Below are 24,491 nucleotides of genomic sequence, written 5' to 3' on the forward strand. Positions count from 1 at the left end.
ATGCGATTGCTTAGCCACTTGCGAAGATCTTTGCATCCTCAATCTCCACTGGAGTCGTACCTGGGGACTGGAGAGAGGATCTTGGTGTGCAGGTACATAGATCCCTTAAAATGGCCACCCAAGTGGACAAGGTTGTTAAGGAAGTATATGGTGTTTTGGCTTTCATTAACAGGGGGATTGAGTTTAAGAGTCGTGAGATCTTTTTGCAGCTCTATAAAACTTTGGTTAGACCGCACTTGGAATACTGTGTCCAGTTTGGTCGCCCTATTATAGGAAAGATGTGAATGCTTTGGAGAGGGTTCAGAGGATGTTTACCAGGATGCTGCCTGAACTGGAGGGCTTATCTTATGAAGAGAGTTTGACTGAGCTCAGACTTTATTCATTGGAGAAAAGAAGGAGGAGAGGGGACCTAATTGAGGTATACAAGATAATGAGAGGCATAGATAGAGTCGATAGCCAGAGACTATTTCCCAGGGCAGAAATGACTAACAGTAGGGGTCATAGTTTTAAATTGGTTGCAGGAAAGTATAGAGAGGATGTCAGAGGCAGGTTCTTTACACAAAGAGTTGTGAGAGCATGGAATGCGTTGCCAGCAGCAGTTGTGGAAGCAAGGTCATTGGGGACATTTAAGAGACTATTGGACATGCATATGGTCACAGAAATTTGAGGGTTCATACATGAGGATCAGTGATTGGCACAACATCGTGGGCTGAAGGGCCATTTCTGTGCTGTACTGTTCTATGTTCTAAGAGCAAGGAGGTGAGATTGAACTTGTACAAGGCACTTGTTCAACCTCAGTTGGAGTATTGTGGACAGTTCTGAGAGCCGCGTTAAAGCTAATCTATGAATGCAGTTAAGAGAGTGCAGAATGTTCTGAAATGGATCAGTGGACTAAAATGTTACCTCAGCAGTTCTGACAGCTGCTGTAGAAAGAAAGCAGAGTTTCTCTTCTAACTTTTTGTCATTTTTTTCAGATTTCCAGCATCCCCTGTTCTTCATTTTATTTTGGTGTTCTAATGTTGCATGTGATTTTGAGGGTGGCATATCATGAGCCTTTGGAGGTGTGTGCAATCAACGAAAGAGACTGTGAAGGAATAAAAAAGATTGTAGCACTTGGCCTCACAGACTGCAGGAAGTAATTGACCTTGTGGCATTGTGACATGTTCCCCTGAACACAGAAAGCAGCACTGACACATGTGACACCCTCAAGCCAAGCTGGCATTGTCTGGTGCCATTATAATCTCTGCCAGACCCAAGGCATGAGGATGGCTCTCTTCTGCATTATCCCATCCACTAGGACTACCTACCAGCAGAACCAAGAGCCAATATCCCTCTTTCTAACATATCTGAGTCAATTGACGTGCAGTGCGCAGGTGCATGCGTGCACAAGTTTAAAGATGGTGTCGTGTCAGGAATCCTGGGATATCCTGACTGTAATGAATACTTCTACCTTCAGTGAGTGGCAGAAAGCACTGATCTCAATAGCAGTGTGGTGCATTGATAATGAGATAAGTTTGGTAAGATGTGGTGAGAAAATATGGTAGGCCTTGTGAAAAGACCCCTTCATGAAAGTCGACAAAATTGACACTTAGGCTGAATGTCACTAGAAAATAGCTGAGTGCCAACTTCTCATACAGTATTCACTTGTATGACTGATAGTAATCCATGCATTAAATTATAGAGTGACACCTTGTACGCTTTATCTATGTCATAGAATTGAATGTCGATGCCCAAAAGACTACATTTATGCTATTAACTGCAGGGAATTTTGTTATCCAGAGGATTCCATTGCATTCACTTCCAAATGCTGAGTCAAACGATTGATTTTAATTATTTAATTAACAGTTAGCTGTTAATCTTCATGGGGATGAAGCAGTGACTGACTGACTGTCTCCATGACCCATTTTTTTTAAAAAGGTGCAATTTGTATTTCCCCTCACCACCTTGCCTCCACTTTTTGGATTAGATTACTTACAGTGTGGAAACAGGCCCTTCGGCCCAACAAGTCCACACCGACCCGCCGAAGCGCAACCCACCCATACTCTACATTTACCCCTTACCTACCACTACGGGCAATTTAGCATGGCCAATCCACCTGACCCGCACATCTTTGGACTGTGGGAGGAAACCGGAGCACCCGGAGGAAACCCACGCAGACACGGGGAGAACGTGCAAACTCCACACAGTCAGTGGCCTGAGTCGGGAATTGAACCCGGGTCTCAGGCGCTGTGAGACAGCAGTGCTAACCACAGTGCCACCATGCCGCCCACATGTGGCAGCATGAATAGCTGTGCCAGCATATTCATCTCAGTCAATCTCTCCCTTTGCATTAACGGCCAAGTTGGATCGTGCAGTGCCCAACATTCAGCTTCTCACCCCCTATGAGGAGAGAAATCCTGACTCTGACCACCCCGAGCAACTAAATGACTACTCCCCTTAAACATTTAGGCGTGGTCATTTGGTTGAAGCACATTAAGCGTCGTTACCATGTCAGCTGTTGGCACATGGTACAAGTGTGATAATGCAAACCGATGCTCGACAACAATATGCCTGCCCTTTGATGACTGCTGGCAATTACAATAAGTTGTTTGTTTGTACCTATGTCCATGCTAAAGGGCAAATCAAGACAGAAGTATTGTGAGCTTTTACACTTTGCCTGAGGGAGCAAAGTGCAGAAGTGCTTGCAGTCAAGATGACAGCACAATCGGGCTTGTGTGCCCGAGTTCGTCTGCTCCAAATGGTTTTCTTATCTTGTCCTGAGCTTGGATGGAATTGGCAGTGGCGAGAGCCTAGTGTGTAGACCCAGGATGCTGACCTTGAGCAATCATAAGCTGGGCCAAGGCATGGACCTTGAGCCTGGCCCAGGGCGAAAACCTCAGGTGGGCCAACTGTGGACCTCAGATGAACCTAGAACAGAGGAGAGTGAGCTCTTACTTATTTTCTGGAGCAAGCACAGGAACGGGAATTGCAGCTGCTGCATCGGCAGAGGTAATGTCGGTGAGGTAGATCCAGCAGCAAAAGATGGCATCTGAGGAGCAGTGACTTTGTTGTTGATTGCATCCAGAGCTGGCAGCAATGAAGGAGCGGCAGAAAGGTATCGTGGGTGGGCCCAGCGGCGAGAGACGTGATTGTAACATCTGTTGATCTAGTGCAGGAGACAGTGGCAGAAGAGCAACACCATCAAAGATGGCATCTGAGGATCAACGACTTTGATGTTTGTTGGGTCAAGTATAGACAGTGGTGAGGCGGTGACAGAGGAAAGGTGGCACAGACATCGTTGACGGTGATGAGCTGCCTCAGGACTGCCAGACTCTCTTCAAGCTATAGTTTTCTTTGCCTTCCTTATTCTTAAATTATTCAAAATGATTCTGTGTCATGGTAACAAATGAAAGCTACTTATTATTTTATTGTATGCTTAATATAAAATACATGTGGCAACAAAATCACATCCAAATCAAAAAGGAAAGGCAAAGTCGCGATGTTGTGAGGATCTGAGTAGGCAAAAACTAAATGAGCATTCTCAGACCAAGTGAGGAGTCCTGAGACGCACTCTGGTTGAATTCACGAGTCAGGTGCCCATCCCTGCATGCCATGTATGCTGGCAGCAATTTACCAATGATAGGTGCTGTTGCATTCCAAAGTCCACCATTGAAATGCAGATTAGAGATGTGCCATGAGGACACAGTTAGTCTGGTACTTGTCTGATGCCAGTGTCCATAGATGTGGCTCTTGGGTTGTCAATGTCTGTGGAATCTGCTTTGACATGGTGTTGACTGCCCTCCATGATGGAGGACTGGAGGAGCATGCCATGAGCTGAAGTCACCAGGATACTGTTTGACTTTCATGTTGGGAGTTGTCGCCAATGACTTTCCATCTGCCAGGTGTTGAATAGGAAACTGAGGTGAGATTAATTAATAATGAAATGTTAATGCATAGTAATGAATGCAAAGCCATGTCTTGTTGTTTACTCAGGAGAATCTTGACTCATTATTAACTCCTGGTTAGAAAACGAGACTTTCGCTGTTGACATGGAAGTGCTCCTTACTACCTGCCTCAGACAAGTTTTCCGCCTTTCTCAACAATGTCCATAGTGTTCAGTGATCGAGAAGTTTCTGCCTGAAATGTCAGTTGATAGAAAATCTATTATATGCTCCTACCTCCTTGGCAAATTGGAGCATGAATATACCTGTATATATGGTTTCATGAGTAATACCAGATAAGAGGTTTCTGTTTTTTCTGTTGTCTGATCTGCCTCATAACCTTTGGAGAGGATTAAGATGAAGCGGGATTTAGAATCCAAAGAGAAAATTCAAATAGTCAGAACACAACAGCAATGTAAGTGAAGACAAAAGAGCAGAATATGAAGGGATTGGAGTTTAGCAAAGTTAATACACCAATGAATAAGCTTTTAAAAAAAATTTAGATCCTTTATTTGAATGACTGCACGAAAACAAAATGACTTGCTGCAAAATAGTGATCTAATGGTCATTAGAAAGACACTGTTCCGAAGGTGATCACATTGGGAAATACATTTTTCAGGCTACACAATATTTCTGATAGATGGGCCAAGGAGTAGAAATATCTCACATAGTAAAGGAGAATGGAAGGGAATCAGTGAAGCTATGTCTGGCTTCAAAAGGTCGTGAAATAGAATCCCCGTGTTTGGAAATTAGGAATTGAGAGTCCGAATCCGCTGATGGGTGTTATTGTTTTTCAAAAAAAAAGCCAAATCATGAATCATTGGACAGAACGTAAAACAAAAAAAAAATTGGAGTTTGCAAAGTGATAGTCGTGACAGGTTGGAAAGAGTACTCCAGAGGTTAAGTTTGTAGAATGTTGGCACGACATATGCTGAGAGAACTACAGTGTGGAACGTGCTCAAGATAAAACTTAGATACTACCCCTGTTTAATGAAGAAGGGATAATTAGTCATGTCCTGATGTTATGGATCAGGCCAGACCCCCTCAAAACATTCCAGGAAGGTAGCCCAGACCATAACTTTTTATAATTGTTTTATGGAGATGTAAGGTGGATATTCCATGAATGATGCAGCTGGTCAAACCAATTGGCTCCAAGTAAAACCGAATATTTTTACACACAATGTAACACAAGCAAAAGGAAACAGAATTTAGAATAACACCTACCAACCAACACAATATCCCTGCAACTTAACAAAGGAGCTGTTCCAATTTCCTGCAACATCACCATAAACACACCCCTTGGTAAAAAAGGTAAGTTCAAACACAGGTTCTTACAGAAGAGATGTTAAAGAGAGATGGTCAGCCAGAAACATCAGGGAACTTTTGTTTCCCAGCAGCTTGCTTTAACAAGCAGCTTTGAACAGACTGCTTACTCAAACCAAATCAAACCAGAAAACAAAACCCTGAACTGGGAGAACTTGCCACTCCCCTTTCATTGTACAAGTGTTTTTTAAAAAAAATCTAAAAGCCTTTTCCCCGATTGTTACCTGAGGCAGTATCTGTTAGCGATTAGCAAAGACCCTAATCCCAGACAAATCAGAACCTCTCTGGGGGCAAAAAACAAGTACAATGTAACCTTGTGAAAGGGGCAGTATTGTCACAATAGTAAAAGATCCTCTGGAAAACTGTGATCATAATACCTCTGAATTCCATTTTGTTTGAAAGTGATATACTCCAAAATGTAAACAACATTTTGAATTGAAGCAAAGCCAAGGTTTAATGATAGAAACGGCTAAGGCTCATTAGGTTAACAACCTAAAGATTACAGCTGTACACTGGACACTGGGTAACACAGGAATTTAAGTATCTTATTTGATTAAGAGGACAGACTTAAGAATGCAGTCGAACAGTACCAAATCTGAGGTTTGGGATTCATTCAGAAATCAGTAACCGTCTATGGAAAGATTGATGATCAGAGTAAACTAGCCAGAATGCCACAAATCATTGAAGTATTATGCTGGAAATCAAGTCCTGCTATTCCCAGAGTGACTATAAACATAAAAGATTTTTTTTAAAAATTAGGAAAAGATTTTCCAATATACCTATATATAGATGCCAGTTGATAGAAAGCACAGATCAGTGTGAAAAATTATTATTCATTACAATTAATTAGATTCCAGTCAGAGGCAGCCAAAAACCATCAGCCTAGAACACCCCTAATTATCACTCTAATTCCCTTACATCTTCCACCTTACACACAGATGCACAGCAGCATTACAAAACACATGGACAAAGAAAAAAAAACTGGGAAAACAATTCAGGAATTTGGTTCAAAAAATGTTGTTGATTCTTGCAGATCATAAAGTTACTTCTCAGGTTTGTTTTTTTCCAAATGCTTCTGCTGGTTTGCAAGAGGCACAGGGTGGCTGGTTCATTTGTAAAAAGATCTCCCACTGACAAAACATTGGTGAGGCCACTTTTGTTTTCTGCATACTGTTCTGGTTGCTGTCCTACAAAAAGGATGTTATTAAACTAGAAAGGGTGCAGTGAAGACTTGTAATGATAATCGTGGGACTGAAAATAACTATAAGGATAGTCTGGGACTTTTCTTTCCTGGGAGCATAGGAGGTTGAGAGGTGACTTACAGTGATTTTTAAAATCCATGAGAGACACAGCTAAGGTGAATACCCAAGGTCTTTTCCCGAGGGTTGGGGAGTCCAAACTAGAGCGTATAGTTTTAAGGTGTGAGGGGAAAGATTTAAACAGACCTGAGGTGCAACTTTTTTTTTTACAGAGAGGGTAGTGCATATACAGAATGAACAGCCACAGGCACTGTTAGAGGCAGGTACAGTTAGAACATTTACAAGTCATTTGAACTGGTACATCAATAAGAAAGGTTTTGAAAGATACAGGTCAAACCCAGGCAAATGAGACTGGCTTAGTTTGGGAAACCTGCTCAGCATGGAGTCACAGAGATATACAGCATGGAAACAGACCTTTCGGTCCAACCCGTCCATGCCGACCAGATACCCCAACTCAATCTAGCCCCACCTGCCAGCACCCGGCCCATATCCCTCCAAACATTTCCTATTCATATACCCATCCAAAAGACTCTTAAATGTTGCAATTGTAACAGCCTCCACCACTTCCTCTGGCAACCCATTCCATACATGTACCACCCTCTGCGTGAAAAAGTTGCTCCATAGGTCTCTTATATATCTTTCCCCTCTCACCCTAAACCTATGCCCTCTAGTTCTGGACTCCCCAACCCCAGGGAAAATTTACCCTATTTACCCTATCCATGCCCCTCATAATTTTGTAAACCTCTATTGAATGGTTTGTTTCCATGCTGTATTACTCTAAACTGCTGAAGGGAAGATAAACTAGTCTTCTTTCAGGTTTCAAGTGGCTTCCTGCAGAGAATAGGGAGAATTAGCTCCTGGCTGGTTGGAGGTTCATCACTTCTGGCTTTTGTTTCTACCCCATGTTCTCAGAATCAATCACGGTTGTTTCTGAGCAAAAGGCCTTGATCATCAATAACCGGTCACTCGTCCCGAGACCAATCAACTTTTTGTTGCCACTCAAAGCCCCATCCATAATCAACCCCTTGGCTCCAATTCATAACACTTCAGCTACTGCTTGTCCAAGTAGCTGCTTCAACAGTACTGGGTGTAAAGCTCAGGTGACTTGCTTTCAAAACACAGATCAATCCTTGGAAAACCCTCTTTTTAAAAGAGATATTTCTCATTTCAATTCACAATTTCAAAAAACACACAAATAAAAAGATACAATCTTTACACCAAATAAGATCTGCACAAGTATATGAAAGATAAGAGTAAACATAGGACCTTTAGAATCAGAAATAGGAGAAATTCTCATCAACAAATGGCACACATATTGAGAAAATGTTTTGTGTCTGTCTTTATAGCCTGGACCATTTTCAAGTTAGCAGGTAGTAAATATTGGATTGCCACAAGGGTCAGTGGTGAGGCTTCAGGTATTTAGAATTTTCATGGATGTCTTTGATAAAGAAAGAGTCATGTATTGATGATTGCTTATGAGACAAAGCCTTTGGAAAGTTAAGTTGTCAGGAGGACACAAAGAAGCTGTGGAAAGGTATAGTGAGTGGGTAAAAGATAGCAAATTGACAATAATGTACAAAAGTATGATATTTTTCACTTCAGTTATAAGAGTAGAAGTTTAAAATCTGTAAGTGTTGTTACTTACAAGAGAAGTAACAGAGAAGAGTGTTCATGCAAGGTGCTCAGAAAGTTAGCATGCAGGTCCAGCAAGCAATTAGGAAGTCAAATGGCATGTTCACATTTAATGCAAAAGGAGTGGAATGCAGTGTTATGCAGGGTTGTATTGAGACCATGTCTCAAATGAATGTGTGCAGTTTGATCTTTATCTCCAAAGAGATTTTAAATATAATGAACAAAGTTTCACTGAACTATCTTATCATAAAAGACTGAACCAAATTTGATCAATATTCTCTCAAATTTAAAAGAATGAGAGACAATTACAGAAATGTGGCTCAGGGATGGACAGGACTGGCAGCTTAATGTTCCCAGATACAAATGCTACAGGAAGGATAGAAGGGAAGGCAAGAGAGGAGGCGGAGTGGTATTTTTGATAAAGGATAGTATTACAGCTGTAATTTGGAGATGCCGGTGTTGGACTGGGGTGTACAAAATTAAAAATCATACATCAGGTTATAGTCCAACAGGTTTAATCGGAAGCACTAGATTTTGGACCACTGCTCCTAACCACCTGATGAAGGAGCAGTGGTCCGAAAGCTAGTGCTTCCAGTTAAACCTGTGGACTATAACCTAGTGTTGTGTGATTTTTAATATTAAACAAGATTCAGAAATGTCTTAATCCAGTGGATGTTGAGACGTGGTGCTGGTCAGGGAATCTCAAACACAGACATGGTCTCAGGACAAGGGGCCTGAAATGAGGAACCATCTCATCACTGGAATCGTTGTGAAGCTTTAGAATTGTTTTCCACAGATATTTGTGCAGTTTCTATTATTGAATACATTTAGGGTGGGAATGCAGATTGTGGTCTTTCATGGAATCAAAGGACCTGGGCTTTTGGGCAGGAAAGTGGAGATACGTGCATACAAGGGGCAACATTTGGATGTTAGGCCTTTCAAGATTACCCCTCAGCTCAACATTCCTGTTTATCTCCAAAATTCTTACATCCATTTGGTGATAAAGAATCTATCCACTTCAGCCTTAAAAATATTTAAAGATTCAGCATCCACTGCCTTTTGAGGAAGAAATTCCAAACTCTCCGAACCCGTTGAAAGAAAAAAAAATGTTTCCTCATCTCTGTTTTAAATAGATGATCCTTTATTTTGAAACTATGACGCCTAATTCTGGAAATGACAAATGCCCCACTTGGAGGGAAATCTCCCAGGATTAAAGATGACTTTCTACTATTTTGGTATTCTGGGATCTGGGAAGATTAAATAGTCAAATATTAGATGCAGAAACTTTGACACAGGAAGGGCAAGGAGTGCTGACTGAATTGGGTACATGTGTGGGATGGTTGGGTTTTTGCACCCTCTTGTTTGCTTTTGGCCTCCATCTATATCTGTCGAAGACTCTCAAAATACTTCACTAATTTCTTGATGCTTGTCTTCCAAATTAAGTGGCCTTTGACTTGAGCTTCCCAGGAATCACTGGGGATATTTAGACTATAAGACATAGGTGCAGACATTAGGCCATTCAGCCCATCGAGTCTGCTGTGTCATTCAATTTGGCTGATAAGTTTTCAACCCCATTCTCCCACTTTCTCCCTGTAACCCTTGATCCCCTTGATATGCGAATCTATCTGTCTCAGTCTTAAATGTATCAATACCTGGCCTTCACAGCCTTCTGTGACAATGAATTCTATAGATTCATCACTCTCTGCCTAAAGCAGTTTCTCCTTATCTCCATTCTAAAAGGTCTTCCCTTTTTATTGAACAGCTTTGAGGACATTTTTAAAGCATATCCTCTGCCCTGTGGCAACTGCTTGCTGTGACAAAACCCAGAGTCCAAAGCTTTGGATGTCTCGTGTCAGGTGTGTGGGTGTCATGGCCTGTTTAATAAAGTTAATTGTCTCCAGTTTCTCAATAATGGGGATTTTAGTTGGGAGAGGATGCTGATGTTGGCATGCCTAGCCTGCCAGTCGATTTGCAGGATAATTGAAGGCATAGCTGGTGATATTTCCTAAGGATCTCTGATATCTACTGAACATTGTTCAGATCTCCAATACATATCGGAGGGCTGGCAATACTGCCAGCCTGTTCACCATGAACTTAATGACTTGATTTAGGGCTTTGCCATCAACCACTCTAAGTTTGTGAGAAGATTTGTAGCTCGGGTGCTCGTTGTTGTGGTTCTGTTCGCCGAGCTGGGAGTTTTTGTTGCAAACGTTTCGTCCCCTTTCTAGGTGGCATCCTCAGTACTTGGGAGCCTCCTGTGAAGTGCTTCTGTGCTGATTCCTCCGGCATTTATAGCGGTTTGAATCTGCCGCTTCCAGTTGTCAGTTGCTGTCCGCTGCAGTGGCCGGTATATAGGGTCTAAGTCGATGTGTCTGTTGATAGAATCGCACTCAGAATTTGTGGATGAGTGCCATTCTATCAACAGACACATCGACCTAGACCCTATATACCGGCCACTGCAGCGGACAGCAACTGACAACTGGAAGCGGCAGATTCAAACCACTATAAATGCCGGAGGAATCAGCACAGAAGCGCTTCACAGGAGGCTCCCAAATACTGAGGATGTCACCTAGAAAGGGGACGAAACGTTTGCAACAAAAACTCCCAGCTCAGCGAACAGAACCACAACATCAATCACTCTGTTCTATTGATGGCCACAGTCTGCACAGGCACAGTGAAAGTGAAGTTTTTAGCCACTGAGAGGAAGCTATAAAAGGTGTAGGAATGAATCCACACTATAGCTCACCTTGGATCTTGATAATCAGAAGGAAGTGTTGAGTAGTGGGAGCAAGTGGATACAGGGTCTATGTCTTCTGGACATTTTGCCTCACTCCTTTTGTCTTGTATGCCTCCATTAATTCATTGACAGTGACTTGGAGCTTAGCCTCTGAGAGTGTGCAAACGCACGCATCATCTGTGTGCTACTGTTCATTGTCAGTGTTGTAGACCAGGCCAGACCCCCTCAAACCATTTCAAGTAAGTAGCCCAGATCCTAACTTTGCTAGTGGTTTTAAGCAGGTGTAAAGTGGATATCCAGAAGTGATGCAGTTGGCCCAACCACTTAGTCTTAAACAAAGCAGAATTTGTTTGCAAAATTACTGAATGAAACACAGACAGAAGAGAACAGAATACAGAATAACTTAACCTATCTTAAGACCCAATAAATGACCCCAACTTCATGATGCTATTCTAAATACTTGCAATAATCCCTATAAACACCCCTCGACACAAAAGATAAAATCTTAGAGGAGCGATGTCCGAGAGATTCTGGATGTAACAGCTTCTTCCATGTAGCTATTTCTTGGACCAGCAGCCTCAAAACTGACTGCTTTCAGTGAACAGCCAGACTGCTAAAAACCAAAGAAAAGCTGAGCTGGGAGGACTGGACATTCCCCTTTCATTGTCCAAGTGTTATTTTTGAAAACTTGTAAGCCATTTTCCAGGCGGTATCTGTTAGCTATAATCAAATTGGCCCTAAAACCCTTCAAACCTCGACCTAAAACCCTTCAAACCTCGACCTTTCGTAATCACTGCTTTTATGAATTCTCTGAGAAAAACACCAAGGGCAGCATAACATTGTTAAAGGAGCAGCATTGTCACAATCAAAAGTTGAGGTGACCTTGGTTCTAGATTGGAGGTGATAAAAGTTAAGCAGTTTCCTACTTATCCAGTTGATTAGTTCCACAAAGTAAAGGTGAAGTTTAATTCTGTATCAGCAGGCAGCTTCATGGTGGAGTCTTGCAGCAAGTAAGATGCATAAGAATGTTAGTATGATGACACAGCCTTGCTTCACCCCAGTTTGCACATGCTAGATCTGTGTTGGACCCCATTGGTGAGGATCACAGCTTGCATGCTGTCATGCAGCAAGTGGAAAATGGGAATGAATTTCTGTGGTTACCAAATTTTAGGAAGATGCTCCATATGCTCTCCTGAATGACAATCAAAGACCTTTATGAGATTAAAAAGAAGCCATAGGTAGAGACTATTGCTGTCCTCTGCACTTTCCTCGAATCTGTCTTACTTTAAAGATCACTTCATTGTTTCATGTGATGATCAGACTGCATTGTGACCTCCTGCCCTGTGTCTCTTTAGCACTGAGTGGAGGCAATTGAGGAAGATGTTGACAATGACCTTCCCTGTGGGAGAGAGCAGTAATTCCATTCTGTAATTACCACAACAGGTTTAACATCTTCCTTGAAGGTGGTCACAATAATGATGTCTCAGGAGATCTCTGGGCATACTCTTCTTCTAGTTGAGGGACATGTGATCATGTATACAAGCCAAGTGTGCTTCACCACTGTATTTCAGGATTTCAAGCAGGGATTTCATCTGCTTCAGCAGCCTTGCTGGTTTTTCAGCTGTCAATTGTCTTTTTCAACTTCTTATCAATCTGGGATTATTTTGAGATGGTGCCGAGTGGCATGTGTGGGATATGATCGAGGCAATTTACCTTGAGGACTCTTGTCTCATAAAAACACCCAAAGAGTTGCTATAACTCGGAAACAAAATCAGAAAATGACTGGAAAAACTCAGCAGGTCAGGCAGCATCTGTGGAGAGAAGTTCACAACCATAAGACATAGGATTGGAAATCAGGCCATTTGACCCATTGACTCCATTCCACCATTCAATCATGGCTGATGGGCATTTCAACGCCACTCACCCGCACTTTCTCCTTATCCCTTAATTCCTTGCGAGATTAAGAATTTATCAACCTCTGCCTTGAAGATATTTAATATCCTGGCCTCTACTGTGCACCGTGGCAATGAATTCCACAATTCTGAAGAGGGATCACTAGACCCAAAACATTAACTCTGCTTTCTGTCCACAGATGCTGTCTGACTTGCTGAGTTTTTCAAGCAATTTTGTTGTAGGACTGTATCTTGGCTGATTAGATCCACAGAGTGCTCATTGCCTCTTTGCGCTTGGAGAGAACCACTCTGTTCTTCGCTGTCAGGCTTGTTGGACAGTAGATGGTTTTGACTGTGGTTAAGAAGCCACACACTTCAGCTTGTGTTGGTGACTTTTCTTTAGTCATGGGTTATTAGTTAGATTTGCATCTTCATTTGTCTGGTGTCTTTCCCTCTAACATTGGTGATGTTTTCAGTTCTGGATTGCCTTGTGGTTTGGATTTAACAGCTCCATGATCTTTCGGTCATTTGCATCAAACCCAAAGTCTCCTTGCAATTCCTGTTTGTGATGGATTTGAAGGTAGATTGGGCCTTGTGGATTTTCCGTTGTTGTTGTTCGTGAGGCGTTGTCAGGTTGACTATCAGATGCTGACTGCGTAGGTCGTTTAGTCCATCAAAATTGAATATCCTGTAACACTGTTTTGCTGCTACTACCACTTTTGGGACAGGCTGATGGATATAATAGACCAGATGATGCAACAGCTTGTCCTATGTTCATCTGCCTTGCCAAATGTGCAGATGATGCTGGCATCTCTGAGGTTGCTTGCTCAGAGTTGCATAGTCAGACAGGTCCTAATGTCTGGGTGAGCATTTTGTGATGACATCTTGTTTGATGAAATAAGGTGCTTGTGATGACCAAGAAACGTTTTCAGCATTTCATCACGAAAATAACTCTGCTGTTTGTTTTCCCTATGTCTTCCTTGCTGATCATGCCTTTCTAGAGATGTGCATCCATCCAATTCTGGCATTGTAATCACCAAAGAAAATCAGGTTGTCTCCCTTTGAGATATAGGATATCAACCTATGGGTTGAACACTGCACAAAGGTCGGAGAAGGTTGGGGTGAGTGGATTAGTTTAATTACAGTACGTGTCTGCATAGCTGCAATACCCTCCTCTGGGTACCTGGGTTGCTAGATATAATAAACGAGAACCATTTAAATTCAGCAGATTTGGTGTTGGTTTTCCAGCACTTGGAGCTGCTCGATCCATTGGATAATGTTTTTCAATGCTGCTTGATGTCCAGAAGGAGTGGGTTGTTTCTCTCCCCGTATACCCCCTGTGTTTGTGATTATGTTGCGTTCCCAATACATTCATGCTGCAATGTGGTGCTCTTGTCCAATTCAGCAGGACCTTCACACTCTTGATATTTCTAGATTCCCTGATTACGCAAATCTGTTCTAAATCCCTCCCATGAATTGTGAGGCTGAAGTATTTTGACAAATTTTTCCAGTAATTTGTAACATGAGCAGTTTTGGTTTCATCTCACCACTTTTCACCTTTCCTGACTGTTCATTTCCATCTTAATTCATTAATTTGAAAAGAAGGTGATGGTTACTCCTTCAAAGATTTATATTTTATTTTTATACTTTCTTGGTTTTAACTCACTTCTTAACTTAATGATGAAAATATACAATTATCAGATTGAATATTTACCACATGTATTACATAACTTATCTGAAGGTTTATCAGGATATTCAGAACTTTAAATCTTAAGTCAAGCGTTTATAATTTGTTTTGGTAATTTTCAGACATGTAGCCCAAGTTTATACAGAGGAAATGTTAGAGAGCGGACAGAGTTGATATTGCTGAGATAGTTCATAAAATGCATCCGCAGCACGGTGGCTCAGTGGTTAGCACTGCTGCCTCACAGCGCCAGGGTCCCAGGTTCGACTGTCTGTGTGGAGTTTGCACATTCTCCCCATGTCTGCGTGGGTTTCCTCTGTGTGCTCTTGTTTTCTCCCACATTCCAAAGATGTGCAGGTCAGGTGAATTGGCCGTGCTAAATTGTGCTCCATAGTGTTGGGTGCATTAGTCAGAGGGGAGTGGGTTATTCTTCGGAGGGTCAGTGTGGACTTGTTGGGCCGAAGGACCTGTCTTCACACTGTAGGGAATCCACTCTAATCTAAACTACATGACCGACCAAATGGGACCAAATCTAGTCCTGTATAAATGTATCTATTTTCAATCTAATTTTAGTTCTTCAGTACCAGTAACCAAAACAGGGAGTGTTTCCCAAATTCTTTCTGAATATCCCGCACAATCCTTTCCTTGAAATTAAATTGCTTTTAATTGGCTTTGAAAATATTGTTTTTAAATTACAAGAATATTGTCATTTTAGTGCAAAAATATTGCAATGACCAGCTGACTTGGCACAGCACGGAGAGCAAACACTCGTTTGGATGGTATGGGTTCCCATCAAGTAGCACCAGCAGTCTTCACTTTAACTTTAATTCACTGTATTAAGCAAAATATCACTTATTTTCATCAATTTTGAAAGTTTTGATTTCAAAACTATACAGAGTTCAGAATTTAACTTTAATCTTTAACACAATTTAGATATTAATGTTTTGCTCTTGTTGCCATTCCTCAAGGGTTTTTTAAATGAACAATATTCAAATTTCAGTCACGGATTGTTTGAAACGAAGATTGATGATATCACTTGGATAGATTTGAGGATTGCTGGATTTTATAACAATGTAATAAAATATCAGCATAGAAGGTTATTTGTTTTTTTAAAAAAATTTCCCATGTTTTCTCCTCCTCAGAAGTAGCAGACAGATGGGTAAGTAATCAGGCCACCTTGGCAATTTAGTTCTGAGCAGGAAGCTTGTTGATTTATACCCAATCAAAGCCCTAAAGTGATCAATTAACAGATGTTTAAAGGCCTCAACCACCCAACAGTTTGATTACCTGCTTTTCCAGTGAGAAAAGTAGGTACCTTCCCAACATGGAAACTAGGGTTGCTGACCTGCTTGGTTTTAGGGGGGGTGCTTTATTTGCCCCAAATCTGGGGAAATAGGGGCCAAGGATACTGAGTGAATCAGGTGGCTGCTAAAAGAGACACTCTCCCTTGTAGTTGGTGCAGCCTACATCTCCAGTCTCACTCCTCAGGTTCCAGAGACCGCCAACTTCTAATTTGCCAACATCATCTGGTGGAGCAGAACTTCAGTGTCTCAGCAATTGATAAGCTGAGAAACCCACTCGTGAGCTCTTAAGGGGTTGGTTGGAGCTTAATCCAATCGGCTTACTGCGAGCACACTTAATGTCGACACAGCTTACTTGATAGCTAAGATTTTGTGTCTAACATTAAGGCACAAAGTAGTTAATTTTGAGAAAGAACATACTCATTTCATTCTGATGTGTCTTTGAAGGTCAGTTAAATCTCACTTCAGGAGAATAGTTAACATTCAATTGCAGAGTATAGATTGATGAGAACATGTACAAATAATATATTTGGTTCAAAAGAAACACAAAGCTATGTTTCAAACAACCTTCCTTGAAGCTTGATTAAATTTGAATACCCAGGCACAGTTACGTTGTAAGCATCAGCTAAGTTGGCTTGATTGCAGTTCTGCAGCAGTTCAAGCCAGCTCACTATCAACTTCACAAGGGCAACTGGGGTTGAGCAATAAATGCTGACCAGCCACCGATGCCCATGTCCCTTGAGTGAATTAAAAAAAAATGACTATTAAAGCAACTATGTAACACGAGTTAGAATTACCTCTGGATGCTGTGGTAAATTCTTTAGATGCCTGTGGACATGAAAGCATGTTGACCAAAACTAACTTAGTGTGCAGTTTGAGGCAGCAAACTGTGTTTGACCAACTCATTAATGAAAGCCTGTAATATAAATGATATACATTTTATACCACTTTTTGGTATATACTTGAATACATGCAAATACAGATTCAAAACAATATGCTATTGTTTTAACCTATTCAATTCATTTTCTATAGACAGGTTCAGAAAGGAGCACAGTGGATGGCCCCCGAACAGACCAAATGGAAGAGGGGTCAACCAACCATGTTGGTGAAAGCAGGTTAAGATTAGAAATGGCACCAAGTCTGGTGAATGGAGTATGTAATCAAGATGGACATACGATTGATGTGGAATCAAGTGAATGGATGGATAACCAGAGACTCCCTCAACACCCCAATGGAAACAACAATCGAGGAACAACTCCAATACTGAACCAAGTTAGGAACCATGTCAAGGAAGATCTGATTACTACTGCGGATACTGTCATCCTGGATGATGCTAGAAAGTTAACTGTACTCCCTGAAACAGTCGTAAGCATACCTTCATATAACTCACCAGCAGAAAACTCTCAGCCTTTACACAGAATTAACCTTTCAGAGAAATGTAAACTAGAGATTAATAACAGCAGTGACGCAGTGAATATGAATGATGATTGTCCTCCAAATAATGATTTGGGCACTTTGACCACTGCATGGACCCTTGCAAAAAAACATGGGAAGAAACCACCAAATTGCAATTGTGATGGGCCAGAATGCCCAGATTATCTAGAATGGCTTGAGAAAAAAATAAAAGCTGTTCTTAATGAAGAACATAATAGGACTTCACAAATCCCTGATAAAATCAGTGATATGCCTGTGGAAAATGGTGCTTTACCGAATCATTTGCCTGTTTTGGAGGAAGCATCTATTTTTGATTCCTCTGATGTTCCTCAATATTCTCAGAGTGCGTTAACCATTGCAAAAGAGAAAAACATAAGTCTTCAGACAGCAATTGCCATTGAAGCCCTTACACAACTGTCATCAACACTTCCACAGCCATTGTCAGAAGCTTCATCACAGATCAACAGCACCTCTCAAATTGGTGATGCCTCATCTGGTTCCATTGAGGAAAATAATGTTCCGTTGTCTGCATCTTCTGATGCCATTCAGGGCATGCAAGAAGACCTCAATCATCAGCAGAAGAATAGGCATCCTTCTCTACAAGAACATCCTGGTCAGCAAATGTTTCCAGAATTACATTCTCAAGTGCAAACTCAGTGGGAACATCGAAAGAAAACAGCACAGATTGAAGCTCACTACATTCCAGCCATGAAAACATTACCAGATCCATTTAATAACTTTACAAATTCAATATCAACTATAAAACAAACTGACGAAGTCTCTGCTCAGAGGAGGAATACAGTCAGTGCTGAAGGAAACATGCCAGTGTTCAATGCTCATCAGCCAGTTACTTCAATAAATGACCCTATGACTGAATTAAAGCAGCTATTAGACATTAACAATAGTAACAAACACCCTGTATCATTGTTTAAAATGCCTAGCTTAATTATGCATGAAGATGCAGGCATAAAAACCCAACAAAATTTATCAATGCCATTCTCCAACTTGGTATCTGGAATTGAGTTTTATGGAATGCAGACTGAACAACAGTCATCTCAGTCCATGCAACAAATAGATATGCATCAAAGAAGTAAACATCAAAAAACACAGGCAGCATTACAACAACATCTACATCATAAACGCAACCTGTTTCAAGTGCACTGTCAAAAACAGAACCATCTCCATGAGCAGCAAAAATGGTGGTCACAACATCAGCCACATCTAAAAAGGCAGAAGCAAAAGAAACCGGTACACGAAAAGAAGAAATTACAGTCAACATATAAGCAGCGTAAAGAAACTCAGCTTCAAAAGACGCAAAATATTCAACAGCAACTTTTCTTGCTTCAACTTCAACAAATACAACAAAAGAAATTACAACAAAGTCTACAGCATCATTCATTACCACAACAGAAACAGGTCTTGGATGGATTCCAGCAAGTGGAAAAAATACAAAATAATTATGGAACAGGGGAAAATGAAGCACAGTTACTACCACAACAGGATCTTCTTAAGGAACAGCCGAAACAGATAGCACTTCAACCAACTTCTGAAGTTTCTCAGCAGAAGCAACCAGATCACAGTGAGTCAGCAATTACTCAGGAGAGTCCCACCTTTAACAGGTCAGTGTCAAAGGAAATATACAGATCTCAACTAGATTCTTTCTTGTCTAATGAAAACATTGAAAAATATCCACAATCAACTCCATTGAAGAACATCCTTGCCAGATGTGCTGATGATAAAGATTCACATACTAATTCAGTCTCCATGCCTATTCAAATACAACAAAATGATGTATCAGGACACAGTCCTCGCTCTTTTGAAGAAAAAATTGAGGAACTCTTAAAACAATTTGAAGCTGAATTTGAACCAGGCTCAACATCACAGCAATTCCAGTTTACTCCTCAGAATAACTCAGCATCTCAGGGAGAACCAAATCAAAACCAGATACTTTCCACTGGCTCTCAGCTTTCATTTCTCAGTCAATCTGGTGATTCACACCAGAGTAATCAAATATTGTTTTCTGGGAAAAGTCCTTCTCATGAACAACATGAGCGCAAACTGACCAATATAAACAACAAAACCAATTCCACTTTGCAGGATAATACAAAATGTTGTAATGACACTTTTTTGACTGGATACTCAAAACACATGAAAGTTGAAAGCTCTGGTGCTATTACAGTATTGTCGACAGTTTACTCTGGAGAAAATATCGATGGATCTTCAGAAGGCACACCCACAAAAAGTACACCACTCACCCCTTCCCTCACTGGTTTTTTGGAATCTCCTTTGAAATATTTGGATACCCCAACTAAAAGCTTGCTGGATACCCCATCAAAAAAAGCCCAAATGGAATTTCCATCATGTGACTGTGTTGGTAAGTTTCAAAAGGATCACCTTGCTTCATTTTATAAAAGAAGTTTAAGTACAATAAGTTTAGAAACGATAGGTAAGGAAATAAGGGAGGTGGGTGGCAGTACTGATTTGGGAATTCTGCTGGAATGTATTAATCTCTGTCTGAGTGACATTATACTAGCTGAGCTGCATTTTCTTTTCCTTATGTTATGTGACAGAAAATGTGCTGAACATGAGAAAGTAGATAATTGCATATTGCCTATCACTGTTCAAATCTACACTCAAATACGTACGTTTCCCTGTGCTTCTGATGCTTTACCATTAAAAAGATGCTCTAACCTCTTCAACCACAGAATCCAACAATTTCTGCCTTTTAGTCAATGTTTTGGTGATTGACAAATTGGATACAAGATATACAAATACACTCTGAATATAAGGTGATGGCCGATATAAATGACACAGTGGTTGGTCACACTTTTAGGTCATAATAAATTATGAGAAGCACCATTTGCCTCTGATTCTGCAGTAATGCAAAATGCTCAAAGTTTCAATTTTATTAATTATTAATTACCGTATGGGACATTGATTAGGCCACTTTTGGAATATGGCGTGCAGTTCTGGTCTCCTTCCAATCAGAAGGATGTTGTGAAACTTGAAAGGGTTCAGAAAAGATTTACAAGGATGTTGCCAGGGTTGGAGGGTTTCAGCTAAAGGGAGAGATTGAGCAGCCTAGGGCTGTTTTCCCTCGAGCGTCAGAGGCTGAGGGTTGACCTTATAGACGTTTATAAAATCATGAGGAGCCTGGATAGGGTAAATAGATAAAGTCTTTTCCCTGAGGTGGGGGAGTCCAGAACTAGAGGGGCATAGGTTTAGGGCGAGAGGGGAAAGATATAAAAGGGACCTAAGGGGCAACCTTTTCACGCAGAGGGTGGGGTGCATGTCTGGAATGAGCTGTCGGAAGAAGTGGTGGAGGCTGGTACAATTATAACATTAAAAGGCATCTGGATGGGTTTATGAATAGGAAAGGTTTGGAGGGATATGGGCTGGGTGCTGACAAGTGGGACAAGATTGGGTTGGGATACTGATCGGCATGGACGAGTTGGACCAAAGGGTCTGTTTCCATGCTGTACATCTCTATAACTGCATAACTGCTTATTTGGTTCACACAGACATTTCAAAGAAGACAGTGAAACATCAGAAAATTCCATCACCGTCACAACTACCATGCTCTGTGTTTCTGTAATATTTTGAAAAGCTTTTATTGTGCAAAATAACAGAACAAAGAACATTTTGTGAGTGAGTTTATTAAAAGATTCCATGAGGGTTCAAGGTGGGTTGCTGGAATGTGGAATTGGCGGAGGGGCCTTCATCAATTTGAAATAATTTGTCTCCTGTCACCCATCAAAAAAATACATCAGTCAGTATTACAATTTATTTTGCAGCTTGGTCTTAAATCCAACTCAAAACCTGAAAAAAAAACACTTTTTATGCAAGATCCCATCGCCTGCACATCCTACTCCCAAAAGACAGTGAACTTCAGTCTTGTTTTTATTCACGGTTAGTTTACATTAATCTGATATGCCAAAATCTTAATAACAAACCATATTGGGGCCAAAGCAGGTCATTCACTCCTCCTAGCCTGCTCCACCCTTCAATGGGATCATCCAACTCAGTACCTCTGTCATTGTCTTCTCATAACTTATCACTGTCGCCCCAAAAACTATATCCAACTCCTTCTTGGAATCATTCAATATTTTGGCCTCAACCACTTTCTATGATGAAGAATTCCCCAGGTTCACCACTCACTATGTGAAGAAATTTCTCTTTTCTTGGTTTTTTTTGCCATTCTTAACCAACCAACTTATGCTTGCAAAACTTACAACACTATATGTAATTGGACATTTGTGAAACAGTTCTGTGTCAGACTCATAGTGTGGTGCACTTATATGTACGAGAAGTTGCATATATTAATCCTGACACAGGGCCTTGTGTTTTGCAGGCAATAAAACAGTATGTATACATGTTTTTAACTTGACAAAGCAAATGACAGTGACTCTCTGGTTCATTTCTCAGGGCAATGCATTGACTAATTACAATCAACTGGCTTGGTTTAAAATTTAAACATGAAGTTTGGCATGGAACTGTCTGTCATTATTAACTGGTCCATTCTCCACATTAATATTTTATCAATCGGAATTAACTTGCTAATCAATTAGGATTGTCCTCTCAAAGGATAAATGTTGTTTCCCCTTTCTTTGGCATTTCATAAAAATTGTTTGGATGAGTGTTAAGACAAAGGTGTTGACAAAATGAGTCTTTTTTCAGCGATTTTTGTGGAGATCATTGCAAGGAGTTTCTTTCTTACATAGAACTTCATGAACAGCACCTGCAATTTTCAGTGTAACACAAGCCTTCCTTCTGATGAGAACTGCAATCGAAATTTGTCAAAACTAAGTATTGTTGAATTGTAGTTTTGACCTCCCAAGTATGCCATTCTGCCCACAAAAGTATGCTGTCTTAATATTAACTTTGTGTCTCACCTTCCTTCTAACAGTGGGAGAAATGGTTTAGAGGAACAGTGATAAAGCAAGTAAGCAAAGCAAAGGAATATGAAAATACAATGCAACTATACCAGTCAGTTCAATGTCACTGTTTGGATAATTTGGAGAAATAATAATTTGAGACAAAATTAATCACCATATTGACAAATGTAGGTTAATTAAGGATAGCCAGCACGCATGTCTTGAGGTAAAGTCATGTTTAACTAACTCAGTGGAGTTTTTCCATGAGGTAACACTGCGAGTTAATCAGACTGATGTGGTATATGTGGACTCCCAGAAGGCATTTTGATACACTGCCACACAATTGACATATGAGAAAAGTTAGAGTTGATGGAATGAAAGGGCCAGTAATAATTTGGATACAAAATTGATTTAGTGATAGGAAACGTTCCTCAAATGGATTAACTCACACCTGCTTGCATTGAGTTCCTATTGTCACTTCTCTGCACACCGACTAAATCCATTGATGTCTTCCTGCAATCTACAACTTTGTTTCTCGCTATCAACCACATGACCAATCTTTGCAGCAGCATCTGTAAACTTGCACATATGTATATACCAAGGAAAATGTAAACCTCGTCCTGAACCTGCAGAACCTCACCAAGAATAGTCTTCCAGTTGTAAATGCACCTGTGAATAATCACCCTTTGTTTTCTGTCACTAAACCAATTTCATCACTTTCTCTTAAGTGAGTCTAAAATGCATGGCAGGGTGGACATGATTGACTGTGTGAACTATTGCTATGCTTGGATGATATAGGTCTGGCTGATCACTCTTTGCCTTATCTAGAATAAGATTAGAAAAGATATGCAGATTTCAAAAATAGAATGATGTGACTCACAGTAACAATGTATGCTTTGTTAGCCATGAGAGAAGAAGACACAAGAACAAAGAAAAGCAATGCAACATGTTAGTGACCCTTCCCACATTCTGATACCTATCATGTATTGTAGCAACTAATTCTTGCCAGGATTTTGAAGATTCTTTTTATACGGCAGTAAATTTAAATGTTGGGGATTAGGATTAATAACCTATAATTAATTTGTGGTTGAATTTGTTTCACTATTTATTGCAAAATCTCATTGACTTTTATCAACACTGTCTGACCTCGTTCATCTCTGTTTAAAACTGCCCACTATCCAGGGGAGCAATGATAATGTATTTTGCCCATTGCCAAGCATCTCCTTAAACTTTCCCCACTCCCTCTATTCCCAAAGTCAGCATCTGATTTGAGAAGCTGATATATTTATTTGCCTTTCTGAGTCACCAGATTGAGACTATCCATTCAGCTGTCTCTCCTATCTCCACTATTTTCACTTATTATTTAAAATAAAGCTCCCTCTTCTGGTACCTGCCATTGACTTACCCTTGAATCTAATCCCTCTTTAGTTTCTAAGTCACTTTCTCTCGTAATTGTTCCAATGAGATTCATGAGATACATCTCCTGCTCTCTTTCCTCAATTCACATGAATTGATGAGCACCCATTTTCATAGGTCCCAAAACTGGTTACAATGGCAATGGTTTACTTTCCTTCACGATTATCCTGTCTTCCAAGAGAACTGTAATCCTCCGTCCTCAAAAAACCTCTTCAATCCCTATCCTTGTATACTACCACACCATCTTCTACTTCATTAAACCTCTCAAGTCCTTGAATGTATTTTTGCCTTTCAATTCATTTCTCATTTTCACACTCCATCAAAAATTGTCTAATCAGAATTTAGCCATGACACAATACCAACTACCTCTAACTAATAATAATAGGGACGGTATCAATGGTGTATCATTCTCATCCCCCTTGCTGATACTGCAACTTTTCACAAAGTGGACAAATCATTCTTGACCAACGCCTGTCCTGCATCGCCACTTCAAAGGTAACTATCCTCATTTGGCTCCACTGTTACCAATCTAATTGCAACCACAATGTCTTGATCAGCAACTCCTCTTCCCTTTTGTAGACGAATACTTTGGGAATTCACAAGGATGTATCTTTGACCTCACCTTCATTCAGATTTCACCTCTTCGAAGCATCATCCTCAGACTTATAGACAGCAATATGAATATGGTGATGATACCCAAATCCACCACTTCTTGGAAAACTCCATTACCTCTAACTCCTCAGACTACTTCACTACCAACAACCGTCATATTCTCGTTGATAGGTGGGAAGCTCAAAACCACTGGGGCTGAATCTTATTATGTATTAAAAACTTTGCCGTCAATTCTTGCCACATCCTATGAAATTGACTGTAGCTGAACCACACTTCTCATAACCAATCATCCAATTCAATGCTAAAGTGTTTTATAAATTTGAACATGGTGTCCCTAACATGGTATAGAGGAGTGGATGTAGTGAGGACCCTGACACATGCAGTCAGCAACACTGACAGAGTGGGCA

The 24,491-nt window shown here is 40.6% G+C and overlaps 1 protein-coding gene across 4 annotated transcripts in view; it reads left to right on the forward strand.

Moving 5' to 3' along the window:
* tet3 (tet methylcytosine dioxygenase 3) overlaps window positions 1–24,491 on the forward strand; it is a 344,617-nt gene that overhangs the window by 200,126 nt on the left and 120,000 nt on the right. For all 4 annotated transcript variants that reach the window (XM_060856636.1, XM_060856639.1, XM_060856638.1 and 1 more), the window contains one exon: window positions 16,781–19,556. In XM_060856636.1, coding sequence (XP_060712619.1) covers window positions 16,781–19,556 — 2,776 coding nt within the window. The remainder of the gene's footprint in view (window positions 1–16,780; window positions 19,557–24,491) is intronic.

Source organism: Hemiscyllium ocellatum, chromosome 48 (genome assembly GCF_020745735.1).
Source record: "Hemiscyllium ocellatum isolate sHemOce1 chromosome 48, sHemOce1.pat.X.cur, whole genome shotgun sequence".
NCBI lineage: Eukaryota > Metazoa > Chordata > Chondrichthyes > Orectolobiformes > Hemiscylliidae > Hemiscyllium > Hemiscyllium ocellatum.